Below are 19,049 nucleotides of genomic sequence, written 5' to 3'. Positions count from 1 at the left end.
CCCTGCCCCCCGTGCACACAAATAGCCAGACAGACCTCTCCTCTTCAGCGAGAATAGCCAAATTAATATCATCATTAAGTAACGGAAAATTGACTGACTTGGTAAGTTAAACATGGCAAAAAACGTTTATATCTCGTGGGACACAAAAAAATGCGATTTCTCCAGTACCGATAGCAGAACCGTTGAGGTCAGATCTTACCAATACTGCGGTCTTGAAAAATTTTGCCCTGGGGCTCGTTCAATACTGGGGCTCGGTACCCATCCCTACCTAAAACAATCATCTGGCATTCAAGTCAAAGCATAGGTAGTGCCCCTAGTACCCCTCACATCTGGTAAACGGGCCTGCAGCTTTGTGGCTTTTGCTAAACCATATCTGGGTGCAGAGGTCCTTTGGTATCGGTCATCGTTGTGATTTGTCACTCGCAGGATTCCACTCTGTCTCAAACTGTCAGTTCTGTGTCTTGATTCAAGTCTGCTGATGACACATAAATGTACCATCCGACTGCCCACTTTCAACCTGAAGGCGCTATGAAAAGGTGGTGCTGCCCGTCCCTTAAGCAATGTCATGTGTTCATGGCTGTTTAACCCTTGTGCTATCTTATATGACCCCACCCTTACTTTGACGTGTTCTCCCTACCATGACAAAGGTGGATAAAGGTGCAAATATTACATGTAATCCATGGACAGCAGTGAAGATCACAAATCATTGAAGAAAAAAGGTTCAGAGCATGTCTAGTGGGTCTAGATCAGGGGTGTCAAACTCATTTACACTGAGGGCCACATCAGCATAGTGGCTGTCCTCAAAGGGCCAGATATAACTTATACATGCAACTAAATGTAATGAAAAATAAATGCAACTACTCCTTAATGTTAAATTACTCATTTATTTATTTATTATAACCTTTTAAAGTGACAAAGTTGCATAGAAAACATATGTTTGCTTGTTACTATAGCATAAATCATTTTACATTTGATTCTGTCAGGTTAGGTTATATGGACAGTGTTAAAGTCCTAATGTATAGCTGCCCAATTCGATATTTCAAGTCCAATTCCCCCTAAATAGTAAGAAATACACACCAATTTTCTTTTTTCTTTTAAGAAATTAAAAACTTTTATGCTCTCGCGGGCCACATAAAATGACATGGAGGGCCACATTTGGCCCACGGGCCTTGAGTTTGACACATGTGGTCTAGATGACCCCTCCCAACGTTAAAGTGCCTAGGATAGCACAAGGGATACATGATGACCTCGGAATGAATTGTGTCTGAAGGTTGAAATTGATGCAACATTGAAATGAGTCTGTTTTAATAGAATTTTGGGGTTTTGGTCCCAGCCCTAATAAGTAAGGCTCACTGTACGCAGTGAAACCATCACGTGGAAAACACAAAATGAGGTGTACCTATTCCCCTAATACCATTTCTTCCTATCCAGAAAATCTGTGAGATAAAACAAACACTTCTAAACCTGAATTAAATTTTTACCATTTTTTTCCCCTTGAGATTTATCTTTTTTTATTTTTCCAACGTCCATTTTTGCACTCATTCAGTCCGCTTTGGCCTTTGGGGATAATCGGGTCATAGATCAGATTTTTGATCAGTTGTCACTCCACTGTATTTCATATTTTGCTCTTTGGATTTGTTTTATTTCAAGCAATCTTCAAACACACAAAAATCTAAAGGCAAAGAAAGAAATGTTTATGTATATGTACATCAAACTTGGGATATTTGGTCATGATTGGTTGGAAAATGAAAAAAAAAGCAAAAGAAGATTAAAAGAAGATAAATACTCACATATATTTATACATCCACACGTCCATACATACATGTGTTTTACACACATTCATAACCACATTTACACATACACTTGTAAATGATGCCAGTTTAATTACTCTTAATCATAAACAGAAATACATGCACTTATATATACCGTACATGACACACACACATTTGTCAAATAGAGTTTAATTGCTTGAAACAGAGTGGGAGGAAGCACATTTACATAACTCCACCTCTAAAATTTGTAATAAACTTTATTTAGTCAATACCACAGAATATCTGTACCAGAAAAAAAAAACAGTTAGTCCAGTTCCTGTCAAGGTTTCACTGAGAAGACTGAGACCAGCAGGCCAAGCCACAGCAGCAGTGACAGATGTAGGGCAGGAGGGCTACCTGAGCGAGCTATAGAATGGTAGCACCTGCCTACATTTCCAACTTTATCTACAGCCACAATCTCTACAGTCTGCGAGCAGCAGGAGGCGCTGTAGACTACTTGGACAACGGGGTCAGGCAGCACGGTGTGTGAGAAGTTTCCATTACCCTGACGCAGGGAAATGCTTTCAATTCCTGTGCCATTGTCATCAGTGATGTTAGCTGAGAGCTCCCAGCGGAAAGGCCCACACATGTACACATTATCTGGGCAGTTATGAGCTGCAACTTTAATGTTTTCACATTGTGGAGGGGAAAAGTCTGTAATCTGGAAAAAAAACAACAACATTAAAGATCTGGCAATACAGTAAATAGAAAGCAACTTTTAACCATGCTTTTAAAAGTCATTATGGTGACGTTCGAAAAGATTTTTTATATCAATATATATAGGAATCGAGGTATTTGAGAAAGGGTTTTAAAGACTAATTGTTTTGAGGATAAGGTTACCTTTGTGACGACAGACAATCTCAGAACCACATAATTGGAGTCAGCTCCACTGGAAGACTTGGCATCAATAGTCAGAGTTATATCAGTGCCTGACTCTGTGTCGGCAGGTGGCTGAACAGTCAGCGTAGCATTGGTATATTGTCCAGTTGCTAGAGTCAGGCTATTGAAACAAGAAATGAAAGTATTTTACTTTTCAATGAATTTGCACCTTTTCAAAGGGGTGGGCTGCAGTTTCCAAACTTTGATTTTGGGATGAATTACCCCCTCTCCAGCTTATTTTTATGATTTTCCCACATGGGATACATTAAGTTCTGTCTATGACTATCATAGTTTACTTTAGATTAAGTGACATATTTTGAACTTAAAAGGCCTATACCATATTTATAGTCAACAATTTCCATCTATATGATAATATATTACCTTTGGCACACAATACTAAAATTTTGAGAATTCAATATGAGATATTTTCCTGAGCTCTTTTCTAACCCGGAATTAAGAGGACACGATCTCTGAGGAACCGCCTTTCGCTCCTTGTGGGTGCCGCCCATTTCATGACGTCAACCTAGAGGCGGCCTTGGCAGCGAATCTGCATCCCGCCCACGAACACAAACATCATTTGAACTTTTGCAAAGATAAATGTGCATATTGCACATATAAAAGGAAAGCCCTTTAAACTCCTAAATGTCAAAGTAAGACCTAAACAAAAATCGGAAAACATTTTTTAAAAACAGTTTTCAATTTAATCTCTAATCTTTTTTCCCTCCTTTGATGGGGGCATAAACCAATCCACCTCTTTGTTTTTGTGTTTGGCTTTCAGTTGAGCTGCTACATCCTCTTTGAGATGAATAAAAGTAGATTAGACATCATCTCTTTTTCTAAATTACTGTTGTTGGTCAGTGATGAAAAGGTCTTTCATATAACTGGTGGTGCCCATTGTTGCGACCGCATAAGGCCTTCCTGGTTCGGATGGTTAAGGACATCATCCCTTACCATCCCAGCAGTACCTCCACCATTCAAAGTCATCACTTTAAAGATGTTCTACTTTTGTCAGATTGATTGGTTTGCTTCTGGCTTCAATACAAATTCAACCATAGTACCATATATACTGGGAAATAATATACGTGTTAGCAACATTCTTTGAATGTACAAGAGAACTGGAATGAGCGAGTGTTACGCCACCCATTTAAAACACCGTCCTTCCGGCTCCAACTAAAGGAAGTCAATTCAGTCGCCATTTTTCTGCGATACAGACGCAGCCATTTGGAGTCAGACGAGGTTAGTGAGCAGGTAATGGTCTGAGTCGGTCTGAATCACTGTTTCTATGGTAACTGCTGTCGCCATTACGGAGTGAGCTTGTTGGTTGTCAACCCCTCATTCCACTGAAAGCAAGCTTGGAAGAATTTATCAATCAATTGCTTCAAATTTTCTATGACATCTGATTGGTTAGTCTATAACTGGAATAACTTGCAATAAAGAAATAATATGAAGAAAAGAGGATTATCAAGAATATATTTTAAAAAGTATCAGAGCAAGTATGGTTATTCTGACAAATACAATGAGTAATAGCAGTTTATTTCTCTCTATAGAAGTCTAAGGCATTTTGGTTTCTTGGAGTGGGTGGGTACTTCCTGTTTGGACCGTAAGGAGGGAGGGGTCACTAAGTCCAGTTCTCTTATGCAGTCCATGCTATCACTATGATTGACTTTTAGTAGCTTCATAAAAACTAGTATTTGATGGACAATGATACACAAAAGAACAACATTGGTTGCATTTCCATAATGACAGCCCAGTTGCCTGCAGGCAAAAGTTATATATAGTTATATAAAGTTATATATACCAATAGTTTTAAGTTGCTATTACAGCCTGCACATTAATCTGTTGTTATTTGAACGGGTTATTTAATTTTGTGAAGTTAGATGTAACATTACATGGAACATTATTAGGAGGTTAAACCTGAGGAGAAGACTTAAGTTTTGGTATAAAAGTATATATCCTCGTTAAATGTTCTGTACATAGATTTAAAAAAAAAAAAAAAAAAACAGTGCTGAAATGTCATGTATTTTTTTCTATCAGCAGAGATAATAGAAATTTCTTGTGTGTCAGACCTAGTCACACCAAATAAAATCATAGAACTCGGCCATAGAACAAATGGAATAAATGAGTTTCAACCCTAAGGGAGCACATCTCACCTGTTTGGGAAGGTCATTGGAAAGTTTCTGTCATTTTTGGCATTTATGGTATACAGACCACCAGCACCTTGAGTTGTAACACTAAAGGGGAGCGTGAAATCTTTTCCTGGCTCCACACTGCTGTCCACCACAGCCTGCATAGGAGGATGGAGAAGATATCAAAGTGTAAAATGTAAGCATTTTACAAGAGTATTATGTGTAATTACATATGGATTCTTTGGGGTCAGTTCTTATGGGTTTCTGTCTGAAGATCTGCGTAGGAGATAGATGGACCAACCTGGATTAGAACGTTGGAGACAGACATTTGTGTGGTGGACTGTCTCTGGAAATCACTGTTTGAAACTTTGTCTGTTCCTTTGAGAATAATCACAAACTCCCCCTCCGGGACTGCATCAACAGTCACCAGGATCTCCCCACTGCCCATGTCCTCAATTATGCTGTTGGTGGTTGACTCGGGGCCAGACACCAATACAAGGCCAACTTCTTTCACAGTCACCGAGGATGGACCGCTTCTACCAATTACTGACAGCATCATTGTGGCAGGTTGTCCTATTTTTCCAAAGAAAAAACAAAACAGAGCTGTAAGTATTTAATTCATCAAATTTTACTCTCAGCCTGTCTCAGACGTTAGATAACAGTTTGAAGATTAATGTGATTAAGTCGGAATTAACATCCATTTCAGACTTCTGCATGGAATTGCAAACTTTTAAAAGTTTTCTTTTTCACCCCCATCCCTAAGCTAACATAAATGAGAGAGCCTACTGTTAGACATATTGCCAACACATTAATATCAATTAAAAATGGCCGATGACATAAAACATAAAGCTGTTGAACGGTAGCAACTGCACCTGCTGGTGGACGCCCGCTGAGAGGTGCATACCCCGGATGAGGTCCTGAGAAGCTTTCCACAAAGTCATAGATGAAGGTAACTGTGCTCTGACCTGGAAGCACAAGAACTTTTATATTAGAATTTTTTTTATATTTCATCATATAACAAAATCTCTTTCAGCAATGTCATGGTTGTTAAGATTTTGAAGTCTTTTTCAATGTATTTGTTATATTTATTTTAATGTGTTCAAACCAAATCAGAAATGCAAACAAGCGCAGCTCTGGAGGTTGGTGGAGTGCTGATGGTTCAGCCTCTTAAATATTTATCCATGAGCCTGAGCTCTTCTTTGGTTTACCAAAAGCACCAGGTTTTTGTAAATAACAAAGTCCTGTCATCTGCATAGTGTGGACAACAAAATGACCACACAATAAATCAAAATATTCTCTTTTTGGTTTTGGCTTGAAACAAGCAGTGGTGTTCTAAAGTGGTCTTGGGAAAAAGCTCTAAAACGTTTGGACATTGTCTGCTTTAGCTTTTGTTCATTTTAACAAGGCTGCTATGGGTTCCTTGCAATGCTTTGTGTCTTGTAGACACAGCAACAGTTCATACTTTCACTTAATTCTCTTTAAAATTAAAACCATTCAAAGGTGAGTATTGGTGCAGCAAAGCAATTAAGGAAAATAAGGAAGTGAAAGTGAACTGAAAATGAGTGGCACAGAAAAAGAAACAAAGGAGGATATGAAAAAGACTCATTCCTTTTAAACAGCAAGGTATCTTTTTAACACACGAAAACAAAAATTAAAGAAAAAGACACGTCCTTTCTCATTTTCCATGGTGTGCCAAAGGAAGAAACATGTTTTTTATAGGCACAGTGTATTCACATTTGAAACTGCACAGCTGTGCTCTGTGATACAGAAATTCACGAAGGTGCCTACGAATGTCTTTGCATATTCATTTCACAAATATATAGAACCTCACCTGTGACTTTCAGTGTGAAAGCCTGAGTGGATTTGATATTGATCATCCACTTTCCCGCCTGCTTATCAGGATTAAGATGAATTCTCCACAGATTTCCAACAGTTTGTATGGTCCCAAGTTCCCCACTGACCACACCTTGATTCTGATTCAGACCTGGAATGTTTGCATATATGCAATGTGTTCAGTGTTCATTCCATTGTGCTGCTTTAAAATAGATCAAGCTTGGAGTTACCGGCAGGGTTGGTTAGTGTAAAAGTAACGGATGTTCCTGTGATGTAAATAGTGACGTTCTGCAGTGACTCATCCAGGGTAAAAGGGAATGTCTCCTCTGTTCCTGCAGTTCTTGCACGCTGAAGAACTGTTACCTAAGTACAAAAAAAGGAGAAGAATAAAATGGAGGATGCATCTCTGATTTTAACAATCAGGGATATTTGTAAGGCGGCATATTCTTACCAAGGCAGAAGTTGAGGTGTCAAGAATGATGTCTGTGGCCTGAGGAAGCTGCGCCTTTGACACCTGAATGGCCTGACCTCCAGATGCCAAAGCTAAGTCCTTGTAATCTTCAAAGCTAGCAGCTCTAAGAGAACGACGGCGCCTACTGCTGGTTCCAGTCATAAAGAATGACACCTAATGAGGAGTATAAGATAAGAGACTTCTCATGTCTTTACTATTGAAGAACATTGGACATCTGGAGTAAGCTAGTATTTACTGTTGACTTGGTGCTTCTGATGAGGGCAACAATGGTGTCCTTTAGAGCAATGTCTTTGGCTGTAGCATCAGTGAAGACATAGATTTGAGAGGATGAAGGTGCGCCAGTAAGGGCCAACTGGAAAAATGAAGGTTATATGAAAAATTATGTTTTTCTTCCTGGAAAAATTGCATTTATCCTCTCTATGATATCTATCGCCATTCAGTGTTCTACCTGAAGTCCTGACAGGCACATCTCTGGGATGTCTCCACCACCTGTTGCTGTCAATTTAGAGATTTCAGCTTTCATCTTCTCTGGGTCTGTGGTTCTGATCATAGGTCCAAAACCTGAGTACAGTGACAACATGAGAGATATATATACAAGATGTTCTATACAGTCTGGGTACCTTATTTTTTATTCAAAAATGTTATTGTTTTCAAAAGCCTTTATTTAATAACTTAAATCCAATGTCTATTCCTTATTCACTGATTTCAGTGTTTTTTTTTTAGTTAATTGTACTCATATCAGTTTCAGGGTATTGAAGTCACCTCTGCAAGTTTTTCTTACACTGACAGAGAAGTACCAACACTGCTGGTCACGAGTGTATGACATTCCTCTTTGGTTCAATTGTGATAGTCAGATGGTTCAGTTCAAAGGTTAGTAATGTGGAGCCTTTCATACTTGGGTCATTGAAGGGCACAAGGATGTACTCCGAAGGCTCGTCTTGTGTTCCTTTTTTGCTGTCAATGATTTTGTAAACAACAGATCGGGCTTCATCGATGTCGTCGGACATGCTGCCGGTGGTGTCGATAACAAAACACAAGACAGACGCACGAGCAATCCCCATCATTCTGTGAAGAACAAAAAATGGATTCAAATTTCCTCTGTAAAATGGGTGCTTCTGGACACTTTTGACTCACTTATGAATAGGGCTCGGAGTTTTCATATTTTGTTTTTGTACCTCAAAAAGTCACTGTCCCCAACTGCCAGGCGGATGTCTTCAAGCAGCTGACTGCTGGCAGCTGTGGCTGCTTTCACAGCTGCATCATGGAGGTTGCTGTTGTCTGACCGACGCTCGTCTTTGCTGATGCCGCCCCGTGGAATTACACTGCTGGTCATATCCGTCGGACCTCCATGGCTGCATTTGCCTGCCACAGCACAAAAATAAAAATATCATGGTTTGACGTTCTTAAAGATTTCAATTGTGTTTTTGGTGTTTCTAACATGTTCTTGAAACATTTTGTCATGATGTAGGACATACAGTAAATGAAAGAATTTAAGATTAAAAGTGCGTTTCTGAGTATTTCTTTATTTAAGTCATGGTGAATTAGGAGCAAATGATTATTTTTAAAGAAAAGGTCTCTTTTGGGACGCAGCAAGTGAAATAGATGAGCCAAAGTCTCCCTGCTCTGCTCCATTCTGATTCATCCACTCGTAGACAAATAGATCCGTGTACGCCTTTGTTTTCCTTGTCTGAGCTGACATCTGGCTCAAACCTGCTTCACTATTGCTCACCATTTTTGTAGCACCGCTAATGTTAGCTTGTGGTTGTGAGGGGCTGTAAGCCAGAAAGAGAGAGTGTAAACAAAGGGATGATGGGAAATTAACGCGCCAACTGTCCCACCCACAACTCAGAGGGGAATTTCTGATGAACCACTGCAACACTGAACAAACTTTGTCCTAGAAAACAACTGTTTTTTTTGTTTTTTTTTAGCCTAAAATCGGTATACTCGTCATTAAAAGACCACCGGGAACACTTTTACACTAGTTTAAAACCTGATTGGAGGTGAACTTCAGGAGAGTTTTCACAAAGAGTTAACATCTTAGTGACAGCTGGTGTTGAATAAATCAAACTGGGGTTTTTGCATTTAACACATGTTTGATTTAAAGGCCATGGCTATTTCTACAGTTTTCACTCATTTTACCTTCAGTTTTCTAACTTAATGTTGCATTGATGTTTTCTGCAGCCAAATGAGTGTATCATTTGTGTTTTCACACATGTGAGCTGGTACCGTTAGGCTTTGCAGAGGAGTGGATTCCCATGTACCCCGACGTGAGTTTCTTCTCCTTCAGGATGTTGGGGAGGACTGGATTGGGGCATGTTCCACTGCTACAGTCATTGCAGGTGGCAGTGTTCACATCTTTTCATACAAGTGAAGACCAAACAAAACAATTTTAGTCTCTTAAAAGAAAGTTTGTTTGACGCGTAGAAAAAGTTTACATTCTGCATAGATCAGATCAAAAAGCTAGAAAGTTAAAAGTCGATTTTCTCATCTATCTTCGATGACAGTAACATCCTGCTTTTTCATTTTTTAAAATAGTCTACCCTACTGCCTTTTGTCCTGAATATTCATATTACACACACTCACCTGCCAGGTTTTCCAAGGGAAGACTTGGATGTATGAGATTGATGTATGGTTCCGTGTAGCCCAACTCCACCCAGTTACTGTGGCTGTAGAAATCCTAATTTTGTATGGAGATATGCACACAAAAAACCTTGTATAAACCTGGAGCCTATATATCAGCTGACACAAATGCAATCCTAAAGAAAAGTCGTTCCTGCAAATAAAGATTTTTGATGCTGTCAGCTGTTCATTGGGTCATCACACATTTCCAACGGTTCAAACGACAAAGCATATTCTTAACCCAAAAGAGCATATCAATTTTGATAATTAAAATCATTTTAAACGTATCCCCTTAAATGGATTTTTGCATCATTGCATGAATCTGCTGTCTCAATGAATCATAAAAACATCTAAGTTTTCCTGACAAATTGAGGAAATTGTTATTGGCTTTCTCAGGAAAGAGGACAAAGAATGATAGCAAAGGTTGTAAATGTTCCTAAAGGGACGGATGGAGGCATTGTGAAAAGGTTCAAAGTCCTGCCAACAATCACTTTGTTTCCTGGAAGAGGCTGAAATAAGGACATATGATTGGCCCCAACTAGATTCCTAAGGAGACTAGTAATCAGAAACTGTAGCAAGACTTGCTGTCAACACATATTTTTTGCATGTGCACTGTAGTGAGCAATGCGGCGAACAATGAATTCCTATAACAAAAGTTGACATAAAAAAAGAACAAACACAAAGAACCTGTGAAGTGATCAAATGAGGAAATAGCTTTTCAGAAAAGGTTGAGAAGGAGGAAAATAAAACACAGAGAAAGGGCGTGTCCTCAGTGAAACACGGTGGTGGCTTCTGAAGGCTAGGAGGGATTTAATTCAGCATCTTTACACTTGGGAGGAAGTACAAGTTTGGACTTTGTCGCGTTTCTAAAAACAACAACAATGAAACTTTTGGAGCATTTTAAAATACTGGCTAATTAGCCAGTTGGCCGCCTAAATGGTCCTTTGGAATGGTTCTGATGTCATTTGAAGAAAAATGTTGCAACTTGCAAAATATTTGTCAGCTGATGACTTTTGGTCCTGACGGTTGACCAATAACCCACAATTTGATGGAGTTTATAAAGATATTTTAATATGACGAGTTTGTGACAGCTCGTACTGTATTTAGGCAGAAAGTGTGCAGAGAATAGCAGATTTTCCTCAAAAACAAATTCAAAAGTGGCATCTGGTTCACTTGAAGCAAATCTTTTTAAAGCATAAAGAAAGTCAACAACTTCAAAACAATCAGTATCACATACATATGTTGCTCCATATAAATGATTACCTGGCTCCAGGTTTGTAGTAAATTTTAGAGAAATTACAATATTCCCTTTCCAGAACACATTTACAATTTTCAATATGTTGAGGTCGAGGCTAGTGAAACAACAATTCCGTTTAGAACTACGTTTTTATTGTGGTTAGCTAAATCTGGAACATGTTTCTATTGTTCTGTAAAGTATAGAGGTTCTTGTGTTTCTTAATTAAACTCATGATTTACAGGTTCCAAACTGAACATGATCAGCATCCTTTCTTTAAATTTGTCTTTCTTCTCCCGTCTTCAACAGCTTCCTTTTTGCTCAGCTTTGCGTTATTGCTTGTTTCGTTTCACTCCTCTCACCTGCAGAGTGTGAAGGATTCTCCCCAGTGTTTCCCTGGCAGCTTTAAAGTTCTCCTCTCGGATGTTTGCCTTGATTGCCACCATTCCTTGCGTGATGAGGCTACGCCCTTCAGAGAAGGCTTCAGAATTGAAGTGATGTGGGGCGCTAGGAACACACACAAATGTAACACACACATGTAATGATATATGTGAAAAGGAAATTTGATTGTGCAATCATTAAAAATCTCAATGATTCGTTGGAATGTATAACCGTTAGACTTTAACTGGAAATAGAATTTCTGGTTATTGTGATTTATAGACCACCTCCAGCAAAGGATTTTTTCTTTACTCATCTCTCAGAGATACTTAAAATGTGTAATTATAAGGAAACTATCTTGCCAGGAGATTTTAATATTAATTGTCTGGATAAAAGTAGCACTAAAAAAACTGAAGCAAATACCAACAAAATTTCAAAGCTGAAAATGGAAAATCGCATAACCAAATCTTCAGAAACAATGATCCCTTTCATATTCATTAATAAAGAAGAACGAATGACCAAAAATCATATAACTTGATTACAGGTCTTTCTGAGTACAACCTCACTTTAAAAAACAGGAAGTCATCAGAAACAGGACAAAAAAATTCAAGTCGTATTCATTTAGATACAGTGACCTCCAGTATTTCGAAAAGAGACTTGGAATTATTCTATAATAAATACAACAAATCCAATGTGATCAAACAGCTATAAAAATTGCCATGATGCAACTATCAACTTTATGAAATCCTTTAGTGATCTTGCACAGAAATAATCAAAAGAGCAACAATTTCAAACCTAATTATCTTTACCCTGGATTAATGAGACAGTGAATTCATGAAACAAAGAGATGCTGCACTAAAAACATTTCTGAAGACAGGCTGTTTGTTTAAAGAACTTTGAAATGAAGTTACATCACTCTCATGAAGGAATAAAGCAAACTTTATTTTTATTACTTTTTATTTAAATGAACAGGCGAAAGGAAATAGTAAAAGGTTTTGGCAAACCATCAAGAAAATGATGAAAATCATGGTGGCCAATAATTTGAAATTTTTATGAACGAAAATCTCGAGGCTGATGCTCTAATGGTTACTAAACATTTCAAGAATTACATTTTACAAAAATAAAGACCTTGAAATTCACATCAAAGATTTTAAATGACCAAATTTGCAAAATCTTAAACAGACTAATGAATAAAAAAAAAAAATAATAATAAAAATAAATAAATATATATATATATATATATATATATATATATATATATATATATATATATATATATATATATATATATATATATATATATATATATATATACATATATGTGTATATGTATATCTCGCAGGCATTTACAAACTGTAAATGTACGGATATTTCAGGAAGAGATAATGCACTCCTGAAAACACATAAAGAAGTGTTCTATCATATTTATAACAAACAAACAATCGAGGAGAGCACATTTCCCATTGCCTTTAAAACAGCAGTGATTACCTCAGTGTTAAAATCAGGGGATCAAACGAGTCTGTGTAGTTATAGGCCAATTAATGTACTTCCTGTTGCTTCAACGGTTGTAGAGAAAGTAACTGCTAAACAATTAAGAGAAACATCTCTCCAGAAATAATTGTACTCATTCCATGCAATTTGGATAAAGTTAATAGCATGCTGCTTGTTTTTAGAGACAGCAAAGGCCAAAGCTGGACATGGGTGGGGTTTTTGGTGTTTACCTTGTATTGTATTGTATTTTCATGTTTAGGGACTAAAGGCGGAAACTAGCTTCAGATTGTCAAATAAACTAATAAAAAACAAACAAACAAGCGTGAACATATGGAAACATATCTGGTTGGGTCTGGCTGACTAACCTGTTGACAAAATTCCGATCTACCAGTCCGTTCTGAGTGTAGATTTCTTGAAGAGCTGAGTGGAACTTAGCGCCAGACACCTCCCCCTTTGCTGTTGGGCCCAGACAAGCTTTGACCAGTTCCTCTGGAGAGGAACCCTGGAAGGAAAAAAAACAGGATGGTAAAAGATTGCTCAAAGCTGCTCCATTCAAGTACAAGCCTGCCAGGTTTGTGTAAAAGTAAAAAAAAATAGTTAAAGAAAAGTACATTTCTTTTAGCCCTCATGCTATCCTAGGCACTTTAAAGTTGGGAGTTGGGTCATCTAGACCCACTAGACAGTGCGCTGAACCTTTTTTCTTCAATGATTTGTGATCTTCACTGGTGTCCATGGATTACATGAAATCTTTCCACCTTTATCCACCTTTGTCATGGTAGGAGGAACACGTCAATGTAAGGGTGGGGTCATCTAAAACAGCACAAGGGTTAAGTACATTTAAGTTATCTTTCTTTTACTAGATTGGGCTCCCTTTAAGATTTTCAGCACATTCTTTGGTACTTTGAACATGCAGTGCTATAATAAAACCTGCATTGCCAAGCTTATATTTGGAACAGTCTGAGTTTACTTGAGTTTGTTTGTGTGAGTAATGGTTCTCGTACACAGTAATAAATTGGTTTTATCACAAAAGCACTTGTCGGACTTCCCTTCTCTGAGAATAATGAATGCATAATGATGTGCTGCCATAAAGATGGACAACGTTCACAATAAAACATCTTATTTGAAATGAAAGAGCTTTTGTTTTATTTGCTGCATTAAACCCAAGTTTTTTTTAGTTTTTTTTTTTGCTGAGTTAGTTTGTTTTGCTATTGATAGACTACATGTTTGAATCCGAACCAAAGACTTAAAATTAAAGCCTCCCTGCTTAACCCTTAAGGATGTGCTGGGAGTGGGGGGTCGGGGGTGGGGGTTTTACTTGACAGATCACTTGAACGTCAAACTATATTCCTAACAAAGCTGTTTTTGGGAAGCAAAGATGGGCACAGATCCCTTGTTTTAGAAAATCAATAACATTAACTAGCGGTACCAAATATGACTTTACAACATGAAGAACCAGATCAGGGGTCTGCAACCTGCGGCTCCAGAGCCACAAGCGTCTCTTTTAACTGTCTTTTGTGACTCTTTGGTCATAAAAAAATAAACCTTTATAATTTTAAAAAGTTGTTTTAAAGTAAAAAGTAAGTAGTTTAGTAAAATAAAGTAACTCAAACTGTATCCAACCTGTTCACAAACAGTTGAAGGACAGTAGGTGTCAAAAACACTTTGATAGATTTTTGTACCACAGAAAATCATGTCAATAAGCACAACAGGAATTTAAGGCACACCGCATTATAAGTTAGTTAGAGTTCTGAATTTCTGGCTGAGATGTATCACAAACAGTAAAAACACTGCTGACATCACAATACCAACTACTGTACTGCATGTTCTACATTGAGAGGATCCTATGTAACACAGGAGTCTTTTATTTTGAAAAGACAATTTTCTCTATATTTTCATTTTTTACTTGTGCCAAAAAAAAGCAACACTTCATTTATCATTTATCATAATAGTAAAAGTAACATAAAATCATTATGTGTTGAAGGTTGCAAACCTCTGAAGTACAAGACTTTTCTCTGAATATTGTTTATTGTTTGGCTGGAACATAATGATTAATAAAGCATTTTGTACTTACGATTAATCAAAAACATAAAAAAAATATTACAAAAGAAGCCCACATCTTCTGTTGCTGCTTCTAAACATGACCTTTCACCTCACCGTGGGGTTGAATTCATGGCCAGCCTCCTCAGCGACAGCCCGGCATGTATCTGTCACTTTCTGCAGCAGAGCACTTCCTGTAATACTGACATGGGTGGAGGTCCCACCCCCAATGGGAACAAAGGCCTGCGAGGGGGTCAGCCCAGCCAAGACCAGCAGGACTACACCCACCAAGGAAGACATGTTTCCTCTGTAGAGACAAAATGTAGTTTTTTCACATGTTTTGGTTTCACTGAGTTTGGTTGAGGCTCTCATAGTCCCACTCTGCTCATCTTTTGATCTATTGATCCCACTGCTCTTTTAATTATGATTATGCTGTTTTAACCCTTGTGCTATCTAGGATGACCCCACCCTTACTTTGACGTGTTATTCCTACCATGACAAAGGTGGATAAAGGTGGAAAGATTTCATGATCCATGGACACCAGTGAAGATCACAAATCATAAAAGAAAAAAGGTTCAGAGCACTGTCTAGTGGGTCTAGATGACCCCACTCCCAACGTTCAAGTGCCTAGGATAGCACAAGGGTTAAGCCAAAATTTAAAAACATTGTGTACTTTTCTGGAGCATAGTTTCTGCAAATCAGCAGTAGTTCATTAGAAATTCACCTATGAGTTGTGGGCCAGACCGTTGGCACGGAGCAGGCCCGCCCCCACTTACCATCATCCATCTGTTTCCGTGCTCTCCCACTGGCTTACAGTCCCTCAAAACCCCAACCTAACATTAGCGGTAAAACAAACATGGCGAGCAATATCAGAGCTGTCCAGCCGTACAGTTTTGAGCCAGATGCCAGATTCCAGCTCAGACGAAGAAAACTAAGATGTACATGGATCTATTTGTCTGCAAGCGGATGCATCAGAATGGAGCAGATTAGGGAGCTCAGCCCAGTGTAGGCTATTTTTTAGGTCACAATCAATCTTTTTTCCAAACTGCATTTTCTCATCTGCTCCTGATTCACAACTGTTTGAATCAAGGAAAACTCTGAAATGCCATTTTTTAAGCTAAAATTTCTTTTTATATGTCCTCTATTATGAGAAAAATGCCACAAGAACATGTTAAATACACCAAAAACACAAATTTAATCAGAATACGTCTTCAGTGGGATTGGAGGATATTTATTACACCCTGATGCAAAAATGACAAAAAAAGATATCCCTCTTTTCTTGCTGATTTAGTCAGCTATTAGGAAAGGATTTTATTGTGTTGCTTCTTTAACTTTAAATAACAGCTCCCACGGCAGTATGGCATTTTGATTCTCCACATACATTGTTCAGAAAAAAAATATGTATACAAAAAGATGAATCAAAATGTCGTTATTTTTGAAATATCCTACATGAGGAAAAATTCTTCAAAATGTCTCATTTCATCGCACATTTGATCTGTTTCGTTATGAAACAAGTACTGAAAATGTTCAACTCTCATATTCAAGGCTGGAATGAAAAAGAAATTTACACATGCAGATGAAGATGAATAAATAATCCATATTGATTTTGATTTGATTTTTTTTTCAAGCATTAATTGTATTCAATACAATAAATAATTCACACAGATGTGTCAAAGTCATTACAGAAATGATGAAATATGGAGATAAAAAACAGACAAACGAAAACAAAGAAACACTTAAATCACATTTGCTTACTACTGCCTTCATTCATTTTATACTTTGACATAGTTTTTGTTATCCGGTTCTGATGAGACTACCGGTAAAATGTAGTCCCTAGTCATAATTGATTATCTTCAGAAAACATTCATTCATGATTTCAGTAAACAGTAATGTGAATCACACACAATGTAACAGATATGTAACACTCATTGATTATAATTAGAATGCAACTTTTATAAAATCCAGATTTTGCAGATCAAGTAACAAAATCGAGTGCTTTTTAAAAATCCTCATAATGAATTCCTACATATTTTCAGTAAACATTATTGATTCACACTTTAGGTAACCATTATGTAACAATCATTGACTATTATTAGAACACATTATCACATTAAACCAGTAATTATTGCTACACATTGCAGACCAAGTTAAAAAAAAACTATGATTAATTCATTGTAGTTGAAACATTTCAGTAATCATTATTGCACATTAAACAATGTAAAACTTAAAACAGCTTGGATTATTTCACCACTATCAAGTTCACACATGTATTTTAATTATTCAAACACCTGTTGATCCTTAACTAATTTTTCAAGTAGTTTCTTTATACATTATATTGAATATTTAGATATTTGAACATTGTTTGATCTCATTACTGAACCCGTTCAGTTCACAGAAACTTTTCTTTGTGGTTCTTATCAGTTTTATCCTGAAGTTCCTACATCCCCTCAGTTTGTAGTCTCCTTCAATTTGAATATTGAAAGGCAATGATTTCCCGTCAACTCTTTATAGAAGTTGTGCTGTGTAAAAATCAACAAGGTCATAACGTTTTAAAAGTTTGGATTAATAAAATAAATTGTCTGTATGATCAAAATATGTACAACTCTGATGGCTTGTTTTTGAAGTAAAAAAAAGATGAAAAAAGAGAGGATGTAGTGAAGTCTTAGAATTATTCTCCCAAATTTCTATACAGTACCGTAGGTGAAATATGATAATATTAAGGTGATATATGTTAATATTAATTCATCTTACCTATGAATTCCTTGAGGTGATTGCTTCAATGACTCTTCAGTAAAAGTGATGTCCCACCAAACCTCGCGTGCCAAATAAATACAGCTGCTTGTTGACTTAAAGGGTGGGAACTGAATCACGGGTGCCTAAATTTGATAAACCCAGAAGTGTATCTTGTTAGAGGAGGCAGGATATTCCCAACATTACATAATTGTCACTGCTTGAGGAACATTTAGAAAAAAAATGTAATTGTGCTGTTCTGTAAAATCTCTACCTTAATATATCCTCTGAGGACATACAGTAGTAAAAAAGTACACAGGGAGTCAGCTTCAGAAATGACTCATTTCTTCCCAGCTTTGCAGTAAAAAACTATACGACATGACTGAGGGGGTTATAGTTCAAAGTGCCATGCAGCTCAGCAGTAAAATGTTCACTTGTTACAAGCAAGTTAATAGATGACTGTTTCACTGAAAGAGGTTTGTCTCTGCCATTTTCTGATAAGGATTTAGTTCTATACAATTACGTCTGACTTCATTTCTAATCGTTTACCACAACAGGATTGCACAACCAAAACTCCTACCCTCTCACTGAAAACCCCTCGATTGGGACGTGCATTATGGAATAAACCTTTTTCCTGGTTCGTTCCAGGAAAAAGGAACTTAAGCAGGTAACTCTAGGACAAGGGGATAATTGACACCAATTAACAAAAGTATGACAAGTCTAACCATGGGGTATCTGTGTTTTCACAATAGGAGAATTGTTCTCCCTGTTGTCAGTATAGAATTGGACTAAAGAAAAAAATCAAAGTAAAAGAGATTAATTGGTTTATTTGTTTATGTCACAAGAACAGGCAGACGGCAGGTTCCAAATTCAATTAAATTCAATTATATTTGTATAGCCCAAAATCACAACACCAGTCGTCTCGATGGGCTTCGAAGTAAAACAACCTCAGGGGTGCCCACATGAAGGAGGGATTCTCCCCCAGGACGGACAGGCGATTTACCAGAACTCTTAGAGAAGAATTAACTTATCTAACTGTACAACTACATATATAAAGTCCAGCAGACAAGCTTCATCCAGCCGTGGTTGGGGGGACAGTCAGGGGCGCGAGTCGAGCCAGAGACAGGAACCACAGTTAGGTGTAGGAGCAGGAGCAGAGACGAGGTACTCGGTCAGGTACAGAGCAGAGACGAGCCAGAGATGAGCCAGAGGCAGGATCCACAGCCAGGTGAAGGAGCGGGAGCAAAGGCGAGGTACACGGTCAGGAACAGGAGCACGGATGAGCCAGAGATGAGCCGGAGACAGGAACCACATCCAGGTGTAGGAGCAGGAGCAGAGACGAGGTACTCGGTCAGGTACAGAGCAGAGATGAGCCTGAGGCAGGAACCACAGCCAGGTGTAGGAGCGGGAGCAAAGGCGAGGTACACGGTCAGGAACTG

At 37.9% G+C, this 19,049-nt stretch overlaps 1 protein-coding gene across 1 annotated transcript; it reads right to left on the bottom strand.

Annotated features, from left to right (window-relative positions):
- Positions 1-1,781: 1,781 nt before the first annotated feature.
- Positions 1,782-17,808, bottom strand: LOC105354936 (von Willebrand factor A domain-containing protein 7). Its single transcript, XM_020706039.2, has 18 exons — positions 17,632-17,808; positions 14,998-15,187; positions 13,209-13,345; positions 11,337-11,481; positions 9,705-9,798; positions 9,348-9,476; positions 8,297-8,483; positions 8,017-8,186; positions 7,570-7,682; positions 7,357-7,473; positions 7,101-7,274; positions 6,880-7,012; positions 6,648-6,800; positions 5,689-5,781; positions 5,118-5,389; positions 4,841-4,974; positions 2,652-2,811; positions 1,782-2,472 (listed from the first exon to the last, which is right to left on the bottom strand). Exons 2-18 carry the CDS (start codon positions 15,178-15,180, stop codon positions 2,092-2,094), a joined length of 2,775 nt encoding a protein of 924 aa, XP_020561698.1. The 5' UTR covers positions 15,181-15,187; positions 17,632-17,808; the 3' UTR covers positions 1,782-2,091.
- Positions 17,809-19,049: the final 1,241 nt, after the last annotated feature.

This window comes from Oryzias latipes, chromosome 1 (assembly GCF_002234675.1).
Source record: "Oryzias latipes chromosome 1, ASM223467v1".
Taxonomy (NCBI): domain Eukaryota; kingdom Metazoa; phylum Chordata; class Actinopteri; order Beloniformes; family Adrianichthyidae; genus Oryzias; species Oryzias latipes.
This window is presented reverse-complemented; position numbering and strand designations above follow the sequence as displayed.